The sequence below is a fragment of the Microtus pennsylvanicus genome, chromosome 7 (assembly GCF_037038515.1).
Source record: "Microtus pennsylvanicus isolate mMicPen1 chromosome 7, mMicPen1.hap1, whole genome shotgun sequence".
Taxonomy (NCBI): Eukaryota; Metazoa; Chordata; class Mammalia; order Rodentia; family Cricetidae; genus Microtus; species Microtus pennsylvanicus.
In genome coordinates, this window is record NC_134585.1 from 81859992 (window position 1) to 81878951 (window position 18960).

Below are 18960 nucleotides of genomic sequence, written 5' to 3' on the forward strand. Positions count from 1 at the left end.
TTAAAGACAGAAGGTAGTGAACAGGTGTGCGCTGTAGCACATTAAAGAGAGAAGGTAGTGAACAGGTGTGCACTGTAGCACATTAAAGACAGAAGGTAGTGAACAGGTGTGCGCTGTAGCACATTAAAGACAGAAGGTAGTGAACAGGTGTGCGCTGTAGCACATTAAAGACAGAAGGTAGTGAACGGGTGTGCGCTGTAGTGTGGGAGTGTCATATCAATCTGTTGATTTCATTGGTTAAGCAATAAAGAAACTGCTTGGCTCATTGGTTAGGAGATAGGTGGGAGGAGCAAACAGAACAAAACGCTGGGAGGAAGAGGAAGTGAGGTCAGACTCCACAGCTCTGCTCTCCGGAGCAGACGCAGGAGAGACGCCATGCTACCTGCTCCAGGGAAGACGCACGCTATGAAGCTCCTACCCAGGATGGACTTAGGCTAGAATCTTCCCGGTAAGCGCACCTAGGGGCGCTACACAGATGATTAGAAATGGGCTAAATTAATATGTGACAATTAGCCAGTAAGGGCTAGAGCTAAGGGCCAAGCAGTGTTTAAAAGAATACAGTGTCTGTGTAATTATTTCGGGGCATAAGCTAGCCGAGCCAGGTGGCTGGGGTCTTGGGGGACGCAACCCTGCCGCCGCCCATATTACTACACTGTAGCACATTAAAGACAGAAGGTAGTGAACGGGTGTGCGCTGTAGCACATTAAAGACAGAAGGTAGTGAACGGGTGTGCGCTGTAGCACATTAATCGTGTGCTGCATTTTCCACGTGGAAACAAAACACTCATGTGCGCCTAAAAAATATTTCAAACGATTAATCTCTTGTAGTTGTCTTTATGTTTCAAGTCTTTGATCTTTATAAACTTAACTTTTATGTGTAAACATGAATAATTAGTGAAAAAAATCTTCAGGGAGCGAGAGTAAGGAGACACAGGTGGAGGTGGGGATGCTCGGGGTTAAGCACTTGGCTCATGGTAAGGCATGCGGTATCTGACAGCACAGTGCTACTTGCAAATTCAACTTAAATCAGAAAAATGATGAAGGTCTCATATTCAAAGAATTCTACATTCTAGATAAACGTAAAATTATTTATTTCTACTTTGAATAGTCCCATAAGGGGTTTTAAATACAGGATTCATCCAGCAATTTTTAGTTCTAAAAATGTAGTCATAGCCAGGCGATGGTGGTGCGCACCTTTAATCCCACCAGTCAGGAGGCAGAGGCAGGTGGATTCCTGTGAGTTCAAGGCCAGCCTAGTCTACCGAGTGAGTTCCAGGACAGGCTCCAAAGCTACACAGAGAAACTGTGTCTTGAAAAAACAAACCAAGCTAACCAACCAACCAACCAAACCAACAAACAAAAACCAAAAAAGACAAACAAAACAAAAAAACCAACCAAACAAACAAACCTTCCATTTTCAAGTGAGGCCAGATTTTCCACCCTCCCCAAAGGACAACCAAGAAGAGCAGACATCAGCCAACTTGGTAATAGCAGTCTATCTGCTTCTTAGTTCTGGATTTGGACAGACAATTCCATTGGAAAAGTCTGTGAATATTTAATTTACCAAGTCCATTGCCAAACCTGATTATTAGTATGGCTGATTTCTGTGGATGAAGAGTTTACCTCCCTCTAGTTTTTGTCCTGTGGTGTAGGAGCTGCCAAAATCAGACATGCCAAATCTTTCCTGGTAAGCCACTGCCATGTGGCGATAGATTAATAGAAATGGGTTAAATCAAGGTGTAAAGTTAGCCAATAAGATGTGCTGAGTCGAGATTTTAGACTTGCTTTTATTTGAGATAACAGTTACATGTTCACTAGCATGCTGTGGTGTTTGCTCCATATGCAGACAGCTCATAAAGAAGAAATACAGACAAGGGGAAGTGTGGCAGGAAGGCTGAGCACGCAGGTCATCCTATGCGTACTGGGGTAGAAAGAACTCTCTGCTCCACTGAGTGACTGTGGATTCCAGAGAGAAAAGATTGCAAGAAGTCACAAGACACATTGTCCCCAGTAGGAAATATGACATAAGTTAGTCAAATCAGAAGGAAGGCTGGGCACCCTCCAGTTCCCCATTTGAAGTGTGGTAGCTCTCACTTGGGGTTGAAAATGAAATCACAGATAATTCAGTTTCTTGCGGAAAGCTTACATGATTTATTGGCAGTGTGGAACAATATTAGCCCTGTATGTGGCTGGTGTCGTGATTCAGTGGGGTGTAGGGGTCAGGAGTAGGAAGGCATCAGTATGGTCTCAGAACGTCAGGACAGTCCGGATACTGAAATATGAGATATAAGATGTTGGTTCACATTCCCAGAACTCACAGTGCCCAGAGGGTAAATAAAGCATGCTTTATGAGTCTCAGTGAAAGCCATTCAGGCTCCCTGTGACTAAGGACAAGTCCATAAATGGGCAATCCTCCTTTTTCTGACCTCTCTAACCTTCTGTCTCTTCAACTCTGAACTCATCAGAACATCTTGATATGACTGCCATTTAGATTTCGGGTCTAAGTTAGATTTCTTAAATACTACTGATCCTGCTTGGCTGGTATAAGAAATGCGGCCGTGGGAAATAACAGACATCTCATTCTGGCTATTTGCCATGCACTTTGTAGAAGCTTTTTAGGCATTGTCTCATTTAAACTTCATCCTAAGCAGCAGCACTATGAGGTCCATTATCATGGGTTGTCCATTTTAGAGACTGTGAAAACTAAGGCTTAGCGTTATAAATGCCCTGGGTCGTACATGTGCGTGCAGAGCCTGAACGATCACCAAAGTCCCATTTTTGCTCTACTCCCATTTCTCCTTCATTTCTGTTGGCCATTTCCCCTACCGTAAAAATAATCTCTTTCCCCCACCCACCCCATACAAAGAATCTTAAAGCTCTCACCTCTTTCCAGAGCGAAGCAGCTCAAATGCCTCATTGATTTTCTCAAAAGGTAAAACATGGGTAATTAACGGCTCCAATGGAAACTTTTTAGCCATGAAATCAGCCACAAGCTTGGGGACAGAATCTTTACTCTTAAAGCCTGAAAGGAGAGAGCAGCACCGTGAGATGCAGCCAGGGGGCAGGCAGGAGAATTAGACAAGAGATCTTCCAAAGAAACCAAGTTCCTAACAGTGCCCATGCTGCCACCTGAGCGGCAGACGCGGGACTCAAACACCCTCTGCATGGTGTTAATGTCTTATAACATGCCACCTGATGTCAGGGTCCCCGACTGATGACAGCGGCTTAGTAGATCTTTCCTAGAGAAATCATATTGCAGATGTTTATAACCAAAGGAAGGGAGTGTAGGCAAACATTACTGCCTTGGGCTCTCTGTGTCCTATGAGGCATTTTTGGGCCTTAGAGACCCAAGTAGAAGAAGCCAGGAAAGCCCTGGCTCATTTATGGGGAGCAGAGCAGCCTCTCTTGGGATTTCCTGCATTAGTTCTTGCTATAGAGAGAACAGTGATTTTCATGTTGCCTTCTAAGAACTTTTCTGTTACCAAAGGGAAGAAATTCTGAAAAATGTTAGGAATTAGAACCTCAAAGCTGGGGAGATGGTTCAGGTAATGAAGTTCTTTTTGTTTGTTTTTTTCTGACATTTGATTTTTATTGATTATCTGGGAATTTCACACAATGCCCTGATCACACTCACTTCCCAGTCCTTCCAGGTCTACCCTGCAACACTTGTGACATCTCCCAAAGAAAAAATATACCAAGGTCAATTTGTGTTGCCTATGTTCTCACTGGAGCATGGCCGAACTCCCAACGGCCAGCTTCTTAAATAAAACTGAGTCCTTCCTTACCACCACCCCACCAGAAGCCACCAATTATGGAGACCTACGCTTGAGCATCCTATCCTATCCTTCCTTTCTTCCTTCCTTCCTTCCTTCCTTCCTTCCTTCCTTCCTTCCTTCCTTCCTTCCTTCCTTCCTTCCTTTCTTTCTTTCTTTCTTTCTTTCTCCTTTCCTTAATTTTCTCTTTTTTTCTTTTTTCTTTGTTTCTTTCTTGGTTTTTGAGACAAGGTTTCTTTTTGTAGCCCTGCCTGTCCTTGAACTAGCTCTTTGACCAGGCTGGCTTTGAACTCTCAGAGATCACCTGCCTCTGCCTCCCAAGTGCTAGGATTAGAAGTTTGCACCGCCACCACCCAACCAATACATTTAAAATAATTTATTTTTATTTTAAGCACATTGTTTGGTGTTTTGCTTGCGTGTATGTCTGTGTGAGGATGTTAGATCCTATTTAACTGGAGTTACAGACAGCTGAGAACTGCCATGTGGGTGCTGGGAATTGAATATGGGTCCTCTGGAAGAGCATCCAATGTTCTTAACAGAAGAGCCATTTCTCCAGCTCCTATCACAATTTTTTAAAAGTTCTCTTCAATTGCTTCCTGTCTGACTGTTACTGTAGGGGATGACGTGGGGGTAGGGGTAGGGGGTGAGGTTGTCAGAGAAGCTGAATTTGATCTCCAGAATATAAACAAAACAAAAACAAAAGTCAGTAACAATAGACAGCTGATTCAGTGCTGACGGATTCCTGAGACTGGCTGACCAGGAAGACTAGCCTGACCATGATCTGCAGGTCACTGTGACCTCCCACCCCCCCAGTCTCAAACAACAAGGCCAATTGCTCCAGAGTAACGACATCAAATGTTCTCTGACTCCACACATCCATCTTGACACACAAGAACACATACAGAACTTGATCCTCAGCTGTGAATACATACCACCAAATATTGCTCCTTTCCAGGCACGACCCAACAGCAGCAACATGGGGTTCACAGAGAGGCTTTGAGCATGAGGAGGAACCCCAACAATGACACTTACACCACATGATGCGTGGCTGCTTAACAGGGAAGACATCTGCAATATAAATAATATTTTAAAGTGGATATTCTCGTGGTCTACTCACGATACAGTTTCATGTCATATGAAGAAATGTGCAGAGAAATATTTTGAGAGAAAAAGTGATTGAATAAATTTATGTTCAATTCTTCCTTATCAAGTTCCTTATCTATTTGTCCACCTCCCTTTATAACACGTCCCTACTGTGAGGCTTAGAAAACGGGCAAGTTTTCAGTGGCTGTGAATCCAGTGTGTGCATTGGTTTTACATTATTCTGTTATCTGGAGACATCCAGGAAGTTTTCACCTTTCAATTGTTTCATCTAAAATTCTATAGTAAAAGATGATTTATGATCCCCAAAGATACATGATAGTCCATCTTTTGATTTTGAAATATGACATTTAGAAAACCACATGTCCTCAAAACACGTGGGTATCAGACTTTTGGGTCTTCAAATCCACCTGACAACCCAGGCTCAGATGAGCAAACAGGGAGACCGTCTAGTGTATCACAGAAGAGCTATGGCCGTGAGGAAACCAGAACACTGAGCATGGAAGGACTCCCCATCAACAGAGGAGAGGCTAGCCTCTCTTGACATCTAGCCTCAGTTTGAGGTTGAGAAGAATGTCAATCTCAGGGCACCATTCCCATTCTTTATTACCAACTCTTCTAAGGCTTTCTGGAGGACCTCAGTCAGTAATGGTGATTCTTTAGGTCTCTGGGGATGCTTCTCTAGAACTCCAGAGGTCTTAGGTTGGCTGATATGTACTGGAGAAGTGTTCTTTAGCCATGTATGGTGTTTGTAACTATTTGAAAGTAATATCATGTGTATTCAAACACACAAGCACGGTAAGCTTGGCAATAGCCTTTCTTATCATTATCCCCAGCTGACCTTAATTGAGTGCTTACCACATGGCAGCTGGCTCCATGCTAAGTGTTTTACATTCACTTGTAATGTATATCATAAACAAACTCACAAAACGCGTATCTCTTGAATTTAGAGGGTATGGCAGAATCTGTGAATTCAATTTTAAAGTATTTCTTCCAACATGTAAAACGAGATGTTTGTGGGTGCCCCTCACTGTGCCGTCTCTGTGCTGAGGATATGAAGACTTGTTGAAGCAACAGCACCTCTACATGTTTTATCCTAAGAATTAATACTTGTCCACATATTATTCGTTAGTCCTATTGGCCATATGATGAAACTTGAAATACTTTTCAGAATATTTCATTTCAAATATTATATAATAATAAGAATGTGGAAGAAAATCATATTTGTCCATTTAAGAACAGAATTTGCATTTAAATTTGCTTGATGAGTTAATTTTTTTTTTTACTAAAAATTTGTTAAGACAGTTTATAATAGCTCAATGAAGGGCTTTCCTGTATTAATGGAGGTTTATTACTTGAGACTAGTTTGTAGAATGAAAAAAAATGTTTATCACTATACTGAATTAATCAATATGAGAAGGAAACTAGAGATGGAATATTACTATCTAAAGTAGCTTTCTGCATGAGATTTCTATTCTTCTGTCTGGAGCATATTATGGATGGCAGAAGGACAGATCTCAAGGCATGCCACAGCACCTACCATGGTGTCAAGGCGACCGATTACTTCAAAGGAGAAGTCCACCCCTCCATCAGTCATCTCCTGGATTACTTCATGGATGGGTTTGTTGTAGTCTAGAGGGTTGATGCACTCAGTGGCACCCAATTCTTTGGCCTTCGCAAACTTGTCTTTGTTGATGTCCACAGCGATGATCCTGGCTGCTCCAGCTGTTTTACAGCCAATGATGACAGACAAACCGACACCTCCAAGGCCAAACACAGCACAGGTGGAGCCTGGGGTCACCTATGTGTGCAGAAAATTTAAAAGATGGACCAAAGAGTGATTGCTAGGCAATGCTCCATGCTGCACAAGGCACCTTGCTTTGTCCTCTGTCATGGCCTCTCAGATGTCATTCCACCTGCTTCCAAAACCTCTTCTGGCTATAGCTGCCTGAAGGGGTAAACATTCGTTCTCAAAATTTGCTCTATATTAGATGTATCTGGAGAGTTATCATTTTTATTCATCTCAGGATCCAGTAACAGTTAACTCTACTAGTTAATTGGAATCTCTGCATGTAGAACCCCATTCTGATTCAATGGGAAACCTTAGTGAGACCAGCTGTATGATGATCATTGAACTTGACATGGAAATGACTTACACCTTCAAGGGCTACACAATGACATCTTACACATACACAAAATCAATTTGTGTAAGTGAAACAAATGATTATGGTTACTCCAGGAGACTGCAGGGTGGTCAAACCACCCTTCCATCATTAATTTCTTGGTTCTCTATCATTCAGTAGTCACAACCAGGGTTACTGGTTGTTTATAAATGTTCTTTTACATTTAAAGGGGGAAATGATATAGGTATGAATAATTTGCATTGGTATGAATTTTACAGTCAATTTTGTTATATGTATATGTATTTCTGATCTTGATTAAGGTATTGTGATTGTGTAGTTCATTTTTAAAATGTAATGTATAATTAGGAAATATAGGTTGTTGATGGATAATCATAAATAATAGTCAAGTTTGTAGTCATGTTACTTAGATTTTCTAGATATATAGATATATATTTCAGATACGCATTCTTCAGATCCCTCAAAGGCTGCAGAATATGGCATTTAAAATATTTTAATAACTTAGGGTTTTTCATGACAATGAGACACTCTGCTCCTGGCAGCACCAATCTACTTCAAGAGGAAGATGGGCATCGAAGAGGATCCTTATGGAGTTTGATAGCTATTTGGGCAAGAAACTGCTCTTGCCTGGACTATTGCATAAACTGGACACAGAGAACCCGCAGAGAGAGGACTGCTAAACTTGCCTAAAGGTGAGATGGTCTTTCGGGATTCCTGATTCATGAAAGAGTCTGCAAGACATTCTGCAGGACACAACAGATATTGACTGAACTGACTTTGAAATTTCCTGCTTTGTGGAAATGTCTGCTGGAAACTATGGGTCTGTAGGCCGAAGATGGATGCCCCAACAGTACAGAGGAACTTTGGGTGACTGTACAGGCAGCGAGATGTCTCTGTCTTTTCTAGAGTTTGCTTATTTCTTGTTTGCTTAGGTAATATTGTATCTTTCTGGAGTCTTTTATGGAGTTAAGAATAGTTAGTTATAGTTATAGTTTTCCTTAGTTATGATAAAGATAAAATAGATATAAATATTGTAATTTTTACTTGATAACTGTTTTGTTATATGCAATTTTGCTATGTTAAAGTTAAAGCCTTCCTTTTTTTGTTTAAACAGAAAAAGGGGAAGTGATGTGGGAGTGTCATATATCAATCTGTTGCATTGGTTAAGTAATAAACTGCTTGGGCTCATAGCTTAGAACATAGGTGGGTGGAGTAAACAGAACAGAATGCTGGGAGGAAGAGGAAGTGAGCTCAGAAGAGACGCCATGCCCCACTCCCGGGCAGACACACGCGATTCAGCTCCGACCCAGGATGGACATAGGCTAGAATCTTCCCGGTAAGCGCACCTTGGGGTGCTACACACAGATGATTAGAAATGGGCTAAATTAATATGTGAGAATTAGCCTAGAATAGGCTAGATAGAAATGGGCCAAGCAGTGTTTAAAAGAATACAGTTTCCGTGTAATTATTTCAGGGCATAGAGCTAGCCATGTGGGCGGCCGGGTGCTGGGGACGCAGCCCCGCCGCTCCTATTACTACACACGTTGGCTTACTTTAGAGATAACAGTGATGACATCTCCACTTTAAAATCTTCCATTTGTCCCAAATGGCCAAGTGTTCCAGGTTCTGACTCTTTAAAACATGTTTTATTGTTCAAGTGTATCTTGGGACTGGGACATAACAGAGCTTTACAGACAACAGTAAATGCAACGTGTTACAGCTGCGGATCTACATAAGTTTTAAACAATTTCTATGAGAGCCCAGTTTCTTTGGGAAGTAGGCAGAACTGGATGCATATTATTATAGAGCTTTTCTTGAGTGTGTGGAGGGAATTCTCACTGGAGTTGGACAGACTTATCTTTTCTACAAAAACACTCTCTGGTGCCTGTGAGCAATCTCTTCCCTTTGGTCCCAACAATACGTACATAGCTCGGTCCAGGGGCCACTGTCCGTCTTACCTTGGCGACTTTGACAGCAGAGCCATAGCCAGTTGAGAACCCGCAGCCGATGAGGCAGACTTTGTCCAGGGGTGAAGTCGCATCGATTTTAGCCACTGCCATCTCATCTACCACAGTGTACTGGGAGAAGGTGCTGGTGCTGATGAAATTGTGGATTGGTTTCCCCTTACACGTGAACCTGCTGGTGCCATCAAGCAAAGTCCCCCGAGGCTGTGACAAACTGGCCAGTAAAACAAGCAAACAAAGAACATAAGACAAAGGAAAACCAGTGTGCAACCTAATTGTTCAAGAAGACAATAAGAAACCAGTGCACAATGTGTGCAAGAAGACTAGAAACCAGTGTGCAACCTAATATTGCAAGAAGATAGTGAGAAACCTACTCATTCTTCATACAGAAGTTGCTCTCCGGGTGCTTGCAGATCCTGCATTTCCCACATTGGGGAGAAAAGAGCGGGATGACTTTATCGCCTGGAAGGGGAACAAGAAAATGACTTAATGTCTACCCAGTAATTAATAAGGCAAGAACATGAAGCTTTCATGTAGGGATGTGTGCCCTAGAAAGGTTCCTAAGAGATAGGGCCCAACTGTGCTACGTCATGCATGGGTCATTGCTCTTCATTGAGGTTGCTATGTGTCTAGAGTTTCCTGAAATAAAAGGAAAATGTAAAAGCAGCTACATCTGCTGATCAGCAGTCAACTTTCATTGTGTGCCCCAGTTGCTCTTAGGGGCTTTGCACGTATTAACCTAGTCAATCCTTAGATATACTCACTGATGAGTATAAATATATACTTTAGTTGTAATGAGTTGCTAAGTTCCCATGAGAGGTTGGAGTTACCTAATTACTATATAATTATTATAATAAAACACAAGCCAAATACAACACAGGGGATATTGTACAATAAAAATAAAACCAAAAATTAAACTTGATCATAAGGTAAAATTAAAATAAGGATTTTGGTAGCTAGTTTTTTTACTTCTTAAAAAGATTTGTCCTGATTTTATGTGTATGTCCGAGTACCATGTGTGTATGCTCTTGTGTGGGTGCCCTTGAAGGCCAGCAGAGGGCGCTGGGTCCCGTGCAGCTGGAGTTACAGGCAGCTGTCAACTGTCTTAGAAGATGACTTAACCCACTGAGTCCCTTCTTCATCACCCAGGTTTTGGTTTTTCAAAGTGATTGTGTTTCTCTTATTATGAAACGAAAGCTTTAAGAATAATCTTAGTTGTTTTTGAGGACGCAGACTGAAATGTGACAGAGAAGGGACGACTTGCTCTGGACATCTCAGTCCTCAACACTGAGTTAGAGGTTTCCCATGAGAAAGAAAAGGTGAATATTTTTTAGATATATGTTTATGAACTATCATTTTTTTCTACTTCCTGAGAAGTAAAGGTATCGTTTTACTGTTAGCTTTTTTTCCAAATAAAGGAAACACCAATACTTAACTCCAGCCAGATGAGTTCTTATTTTCTGGTTATTTGGAATGAAAAAAATTTTAGACTCTTCTGGCTAAAGTGATCTTTTTGGAGATGAAAATAATTTTGTTTTTAAATCACATGTGCTACCTATGTTATTGTACAAATCAATGACCTGATCACTATGCTTCACAGATAAAATGAATGTGTGATGACACCACAGAATATATATATACATATATATATTAAAATATTTATTTATTTATTATGTATACAATATTCTGTCTATGTGTATGCCTGCAGGCCAGAAGAGGGCACTAGACCCCATTAAAGATGGTTGTGAGCCACCATGTGGTTGCTGGGAATTGAACTCAGGACCTTTGGAAGAGCAAGCAATGCTCTTAACCTCTGAACCATCTCTCCAGCCCCAAGAGAATATATTTTTAATCAACCTTTACATCCAAAAAACAAAGTTAAAGTAAAAACATGAATAAAGTAAAAAGCAATGTGCAAACCACCACCTTCAGCCCAACTAGTGATAATACAATGGTGTTTATGTTTGTAGGACTTTGGCTATATTTTTCCGTCTGTGGTTTCCTCTTATATTGTACTGTGTTTCTATATTGAAGAAGGAGTAAAATAAAGGAGAAGAGGAAACCATCATGTGGATGCAATGCGGTTAAACCTATGGCATCCTACAGGAGAGGCATCCTGAAGCCAGGCGAGCAGTCGGGTTTCTGAACTCAGCACAGAGCAGCTTTTCTACATCTAGGCACTCAGAACTTGGACCTGCAGGTCTTGCCTTTGTACCATTTGTAGGTCTGTTTGGGGACTTAGACTGTGAACTCTGAAGGTTACGATGGGGACTCTAACTCGGCACCAGATACCTGGTAGATGATAAATAGATGTTGAAAGAGAAAAGATGTGATTGGATGCCAGAGGGCAGAGGCATGCAGGGAGGAAGGGGTGGAAACCCTGTGACCTTGTGCCAGATTTTAAGTCTCGTACTGCCTGGGCTTCCTATTTTGAGGGGGAAGCTCTTGGGATCAACGCCAAAGTACAAACCCTGAGGGTAAAGAATTCTGTACCTGGTTTGACAGAAGTCACCCCTTCTCCGATGCTCTCCACAATACCAGCTCCCTCGTGGCCTAGAACTGCAGGAAGTGGTGTACTCAGGCTTCCGGCAACCACGTGATCATCTGAGCGGCAGACCCCCGTGGCCACCATCTACAGAGAAGAGATTGATTTCACTCAGCCAAGATAGCGACTGTGAAGGTTTAGCACACCTGTTCTGAAATGGGGCTTCTCAGGAGCTTGCTAACAACCCCTATTGCTTCCAGATTCGAATTAGGGCCAAGTTTTCCCGTGCTTTCATCTCTTCTCCCAATTAAACAGCTTAAGTGGTAATGATCATCCTGTGAATTAAGTCACCCCCGAAAAAGTAGTTTATACAATATATAAAAATGGATGCTATGTTATGGAAAAAGAGACAGAATATGAGTACCAAGAAATTACCTAATATTAATTGTGTTTGGACTCAAGATATTTAGCACTTTACAAACACTTAAACATTTTTAAAAGTTTTCAGGGATTTTGTTAAACTTCGAACTTTCAGCAGCTGAGGTCAACATCTAGGCTCAGCAACAGGCTCATTCATTGTTGGGGTGAGCATATGAAACGGGATGTTAATGGACAGTTGGACGCATCTATGGAGTATTTTCTGAGTTTTTCAAACCTAATATTTCAGACGGTAAAAAAGGACTTTACCTTAATGCGGACTTCATGGGCCTTGGGGGGTGCGACTTCTATGTCCTCGATGGAGAAGGGCTTCTTGGTCTCCCATAGCACAGCTGCTTTGCACTTGATCACCTGGAATATGAAGGGTTACTGCAGCTCCAAGGGGATCACCGCAATTGTGTCCCTCTATTTCCTATGCACAGCGTCTGTCCCCAAGTTTGCCACCCATTGTTACATAGAAATGGACACTTCTCATGTACAAGGAGTCAAAACACCCTGAGAAACCTGTGACACCGTAGTAGAAGGTCAGGAAGAGAAAGGTCACACATCAGGGATGAATTGGTGTGTGCACTCTCAGGCCATGCTTGTATTCTTTTGTTTCCTGATAGTCACTGGTATTGTATAGTAAAAGAGGTTGTTTGACTAAAAACATTTGATATATGTTTAATTCTAAATTATAATCATTAATATGTTTTTGATGTGCTTGAGAGCACAACCTGGAACTTTGTGCGTTTAGGGCAAAAACAATGTCTCAGATCTAAATCCCAGGCTTTGGATTTCTGAGACGTAGTCTGAGAAGCAGCCCAGGCTGGCCTTGAACTAGGAACCTTTCTGTCTTGGCCTTCCTAGTGATGAGATTTCAGGGGTGGTCTATCATACCTGGCTACATTGTTATTTTGCTGCTGTAGCCAGTGGGAACTCAAGCCTATGATCAACATAGTGCTGTTACTGACCCTGCACCTAAGAGCCTGGATTCCCTAGTCCCTGAATTCTTGCTTGGTTGATAAGAATGGGTTTCCACTTATGCTGCATGAATTCAGTCTTTCTTTTAACTTTTTCAGTCATTCTTTATCCTAACTACTTTTCCTTGAAATGTGATATGCCATCCTAAACATGACAAGGAGTGATAGAAAAATAAAGTGATCTGGAACAAAACTACTGGCGACTGCCCCTTCTGTGCTGATTCTCCACCCATCTCTTCTATACCGAGTCATGCCACACTGTGGATACAAAAGTCTCCAACACCCTGTTCTCACTGTGAGCTGTTGGACCTTTGACCCACTCCTAAAACAGCCCCTGTGCCAACGGAAACACAGGCGTTATAATTAGGCAATTGGATAGCACAAATCAGTTATTTATGCTGAATGACTGCTTGCGTTTCTCAGTATCATACAGAGGCTGAACAAGGAAGGTGACTTTTTGGAAATCTCAGTACTATATATGTGTATTATTAGGTATTCTCAGTGTTAGCAAGTGATTCAGTTTTTCTCAGAATTAATTGTATGTAAGATGTGGATTTTATTTTTTTTTAAAGAGAGAAGAGACAGTTCTATAGAGCTTCTAGAGATTTTATGAATTGTGCAGCAATGGACCCTCCCAAATCCCGGCATGCATGGGAATGTAATCTTACCGTATATGATCCTTTATAAAGTGTTGAAATCAATCTACCGCTTGTCAGAAATTTTAGCAAATTTTAACGAGACAATTCTACTAAGTTCCTGAGTCCAATTGCTCATAAGAAACTCCTGTCAGGCTTTTCTCTTTTCATAAGAAACCTGTGATTCCAAAGAACAGCCCACTAAGGTATCTTGACATAAACACAGACTTCTCTGCAGAAGATCTCTTTACAACTTTCTGTTTACAAGGTAGTCACAGTTGCTCAGAATGATTTCCCTGTGTTGCAGAGTTAGTGAGGAAGTGAGGACGGCCCCGGATCTAGAGTCTGTGTGCTCTTGTTAAAGGTCTTTAGCAGCAGCCGGGCTGCACGTCGTGCAGTGCACACCCTGTGCTATAGCACACATCACACCCTGCCTTCAGTGCACGTCATTTCTGAGTTAGAAGTCAGCATCTTTTAGCAAGTTAGTGAGAATATATTCCCAACAGCAAGATCTTTTCCTTACTTTTCCGGCTGTGCTCATGCTGTCTGTCCTCACTGCTGGCAGGAGATTGATGGGTCCCTGTAGGCTCTTCCCTCCTGCAGTGCACTGGGCCAAGGTTGCAAACAGATTTTGTTAGCTGGGGTGTCAGCTGATGCCACACGTGATCTGACCATTTATGACACGCCCATCAGTTTATTCTCACTGCAAGTTAAGTGAAAACAAAGGGCACTGAACTGTTAAGGAAAACTTGTTCTGGGGATGTGATGTTGGGGATATTCTGCATTCATTAGGCTCCACACTTCCTTTTGCATCTATCTCTCCTCTCTCGGTTCACTCTTCCCCTGTCTCAGCTGCACTCTTCCCTTTCTCAGACAGGTTAGAGGTCTGCTTTCCTTTGCTGGGAAAAGCAGTAACTTAAAGTCTACATGGAGCATGGTAAGGAGGACAGGAGATAATGCGGGGTAGATGGGGTGGACAGACTGAGCCTCAGGGGAGGAAGGGTTGGTATCCATTCCTCTTCAAAGCAGAGAGGCACCCTCAGCCACAGCAAAGGTGCTGAGACCCCTGGTATCTCTGCAGCCCACACTACTGGTCAGCATTGAGCAAGGACCTGAGGCAAGCATGGAGCTGGTCCAGAGGGTGGCAGTCATGAGTAAGAGACAGACTCCACTCCTGTCAGGAGACAGTGCCTACAACATGCCCTATCCCTTTTCCTGAGAGAACTTGGGCATATCTCCTTGCTCTTTGCCGTGGTCTCCTTCTTTAAGATAAGGATGTTAGAGTGTCACTTCAGTGACTGTGGGGAACAAGCAGAACAGTGCACACATGTGCTGATTGTGGAGCCACATGGGTAGGGGCAGCTCAGTGAGTTACAGCTACAACTGGCATGCGTGAACATAAGCTCACAGCACACTGGAGGAGAAAGGCAGAGAGTGCAGTCAGCCATGCAGGAAGCGCTAGGAGACAAAGCTATTCTCACGGAGGACTCGGGAGACTTTAGAGTTGCACTTGAGTTGGTCTAAAGAATGAATGTTTTCTCAAATGAGCCAAAAGTCCCTTAATTCATGTCCTTTGTAATTTGTTTAATGTCATAAGTTTGGGTGAGAGAACATGCATTTGATTTTTATTGAGTATTGTGTTTGCTACCAATGTTAGTGGACCAGAGTACATATCACTCCTTAAGTAAGCAAGCAGGCAGTATATACACATAAGCATATACTTTACACTTCTCCAGGGTTGTCAAAGGAACAATAATGTTGTCCATGTCCAATTTTACTTATGCTGCTGTAGACAGCTTATTAGAGGTCACATGATCAAATCAGGCACCTCTCTCAGAGAATGGCTGTCTACCTCCACACCTACCTTTGTTTACAATGGTCTGGATAGGAGTCAGGTGGCACACTAGGTCCAAAGTCCAATACCTTTAAGAGTCCCACGAGAGTACTCTCTGTCCACTGTCATGGAAGGGCACAGTTTTTCTGTGAAATTCAGATGTGTAAGAAGCTAATGGATGTTTATTAAGCTCTCACAGCCCTAGCGGGAGTTCTTCCTACATTATTACATGATCTTAAGAGCAGCACGATGAGAAAGGTTTTCTTAGTATTACAGGTGAGGTAAGAGAAGTATAAAGATTCCCTAATGCCCTTTCTAAGACAGCAAGAATGGAACTGTGGGCGAGCAGGCCGGTGTTACGGAGTTTTCTGGTGTGGCCACGCAGGCAGATCATTATATCATCAAAGGACACTGGATTTTGAACTTGTATTTTAACAACTTATCTTAGGGATTATTCATATGCCCTCCGTCCCTCCCTCCGTTCCTCCCTCCGTTCCTCCCTCCGTCCCTCCCTCCCTTCCTCCATCCCTCTCTCCTTCTTTCCCTCTCCCTAACCCTCTCCCTCTCTCATTCCCTCCCGCCTCTGTTACTCCTTCCCTCCCTCCATCTCTGAATGATCATTGTTGGTAATTCTTCTGTCTTTAGACTAGAGTCTGTCACTCATGTGGACCCAGTTTGGGTTGGTGTCTAGTTCTGACACCTTCAAGTCTATCAAGAGGACTGAGATGTCTCGAGGGTGGACAGCCACACTGTCTTGCAAGGTGCCATAAGATGGTAATCGGTACTGCCAGGACCTTAACACACAGCTCCATAAGTTACAGACATGCTGTTTGTGCTACCAAGAAAGCTTGGGGCAGTCCTAGATTTATTCAGTTCTTTACCCACAAACGTAGTCTCCATATTTTGTAAAGTCTAAGGGGACAAAAGCATACAGACAGCCTGAAATTCATACGCTCTCCTATTCAACTTCAGACTTTTGCAGTCCAAAGATTTTGGCAAAGTAACTGTGGTCAATAGTTACTTGAAAGATATTTGGGAAAGAAAAAATCATGTATTTAGACCCTGTGTGTGTGCAAAGAGTCAAATAGCCTTCAACTGCTGCCAGCAGCAAAATATCTACTTCCTGGGTTAATGTTCTTAATCAAGACAAACCCAACACCAGATATCAAGAATTTGCACAACATTTTACTTTGACCCTGAATCCAAAGCTTATCAGAGAGTGGCTGTGATCTTTCTTTCCCAAGGTTAGAATGTATTACCAGTTTGGATCCTGATTTTGATGTAAATAACATGAAGAGAGTGTTGGCAATATTTATCCAGAGACCTTGATGTTCCAGGTCTTAGAACTGATCTCATAGTTGCTAAAAACAGAGGTGGTCAGGGATCCACTGCAGTGTTCTGGGCCCAGGTAAAAAGACTGACGTGTTTAGCACATGACGGGTGGATTCTGTAGATCATGAAGCAAAGCTTTATGTACACCGTCCTCCTTAAGGTGGTGTAGAAACAGAAGCACAATAGGATACGGGTACTATACTGCAGACGCTACAGACCCCACGGACTTAGTAATACAGAATCAGAACACTGTAAATACAGACATAGTAACTTAACAATAAAGGGTGATTTTTTTCATAGCATAGTGCTATTACTGTTGACTGTCATATCCCCGATCACAGATAAAGTTTACCAGGAAGCTGTTTGGCTGTTTTACTCAGCTACTCAGTTCCCGGGCGAATGGTGTGCTGTGCAGAAAGGCCTTGCCTGGGTCTGCATTTTACAGTGTTTTCCCATGCGTTCTTCCACTATTTTCAATGTCTTCAGGGTCTTATTAAGACCTTCAACCTATCTAGAATTGATTTTATATAAGAAAGAAGATAGGGACTATGGTTTGATTCTGCATATGGTCATGTGTTTCTCCAAGAAACATTTCTTGGAGGCTGGCTTTTCATTTTGTTTTGTTTTCCAGTGTTTGTTTGCAGTACCTTTGTTAAAATTCAGTTCATTGTAACCAAGTCACTGTAAAAATCACACAGATCTCTCCTCAATGGAAGTAATAGTACATTCTAGGGCCAAGTATTAGTATCAGCATAGCCTGGGAGTACAGATATAGGTTACCCCAAATGCTAGTCCCAACATAGTAGAACTTTTGTGAAGTTGTTATGGAAACAGAACAAAGTGTAAATAAATTCAGATACTTTGCAAATACATTGTTCGGGGTTGGTCAGTCAGAAGGGCTAAAACGGGGTGGAAGAATGTCTAGGCCTCAGGTGTGAGCTTATCAAGTTCTAAGGTTTTAGGTTGATGGAGGAGAGGTTCTGTTTGTACATTCGAAAGGGATTTACCTGCTAGTCACAATGATGATGCAGATTCCGGTGGGCAATAGATGGACGTCTAAAGGGGTAAGATAGCCCAGGATACTTTGCCTCTGGACCTCAAGTGTTCCAGCCTTTTCACAATCACTAAAATCCCAGTCAGTAGACTAGCTTCTGTAGAATGCTCAGGTAGGCAGGGTTTCTTTGGGGGAACTATGGTTCCCACCCGTGTAGTTTGATTTACAGTCTTGTTTTCTATTCTGCTGGTCTAGGGGTCTGTTTTGTGCTACCACCATGTTGTTTTGTTACTAGGGCTCTGAGGCCTGCATGCAAACCAAGCGCGGCTGTGCCTTGGGCATTCTCCTCACCTAGGACTCTGGTAATGCAGGATGGTTTGTGCTTGCTCATTAGTTTTAGAGACAGTTTTCCAGTTCTGTGAAGAATGCCATAGAATCTCGATTGGCTTGCTGGTGAGCTGGAGACTGCGCACGGCTATTTTAATTTGTCCCAAATCATTGAAATTTTTGATTATGATTTCATATTTTTCCTCTTTCTAGTTGCCTTACTGTGCTGACTTAGAGTTAGTCTCAGGCCCTGATGTCCTCGCAACTGCTTGCTCTGTGGAAGCTCTCAACTGATGTTTTAAAAAGTACACACAAAGAGGGCAGAGGACCACTCTGGAGAGAGCCTCTTTCCTCCTTCCTGTGAGGGTCCCAGGCTTTCACAGAAGCATCTTTGCCCGCTGCACCATCTCACTGAGTCTCTAAAATTGGGTTTACAGATCATTTCATTTACAAGGTTTTTGGTTGTTTCTCTTTTTAGAATCTCTAGCTCCTTACCAAATTCTTTCATTTTTCTTTTTTTCTTTTTTTGGTTTTTCGAGACAGGGTTTCTCTGTATATTTGGAGCCTGTCCTGGGACTCCTTTTGTAGACTAGGCTGGCCTCGAACTCACAGAGATCCACCTGCCTCTGCCTCCCGAGTGCTGGGATTACAGGCGTGCGCCACCACCGCCCGGCTACCAAATTCTTTCATTCCTTAATTCCTTAATTTTATTCCATAATTTATCCACCTGCTTACTTGTACAATTCCTGAAATCATTGGTTCCTTTTCAAATTGTCCCTTGAATTTTTTCTAAAATAGTATTTCTATTGGGAATTTATATAATGCACCCAAATCATACTCATTCACATTCCTCCCAGGTCTACCCTCCCACCCTTGTGTTAGCCTTCCAAAAACAAAACAAAACACCAAGTCAAATTTGTGTTCCTTATATATACAAGCAAGCTCCCAGTGGCCTACCTGGTAAAGACAACTGAG

At 42.3% G+C, this 18960-nt stretch overlaps 1 protein-coding gene and 1 long non-coding RNA gene across 2 annotated transcripts in view; one reads left to right on the forward strand and one right to left on the reverse strand.

Moving 5' to 3' along the window:
- Positions 1-18960, forward strand: part of LOC142854866 (uncharacterized) — a 226639-nt gene that overhangs the window by 148122 nt on the left and 59557 nt on the right. The gene's annotated exons all lie outside the window — the stretch shown is intronic.
- Positions 1771-14144, reverse strand: LOC142854863 (alcohol dehydrogenase 1). The gene is made up of 9 exons (XM_075981246.1): positions 14022-14144; positions 12151-12252; positions 11472-11610; positions 9353-9440; positions 8973-9192; positions 6414-6674; positions 4705-4840; positions 2883-3021; positions 1771-2271 (listed from the first exon to the last, which is right to left on the reverse strand). The coding sequence occupies exons 1-9, from the start codon at positions 14037-14039 to the stop codon at positions 2247-2249; spliced, it is 1128 nt and encodes a 375-aa protein (XP_075837361.1). The 5' UTR covers positions 14040-14144; the 3' UTR covers positions 1771-2246.

What these genes read in the sequence shown, in the direction of transcription:
- LOC142854863 (XM_075981246.1), bottom strand. An exon ending in GGTGACTTCTGTCAAACCAG is followed by an intron (nt 9,441 to 11,471) that starts GTACAGAATTCT and finishes TTCCCCTTCCAG; the next exon opens with GCGATAAAGTCATCCCGCTC. An exon ending in CTGCTTCGCTCTGGAAAGAG is followed by an intron (nt 2,272 to 2,882) that starts GTGAGAGCTTTA and finishes CTCATATTTCAG; the next exon opens with TATCCGGACTGTCCTGACGT.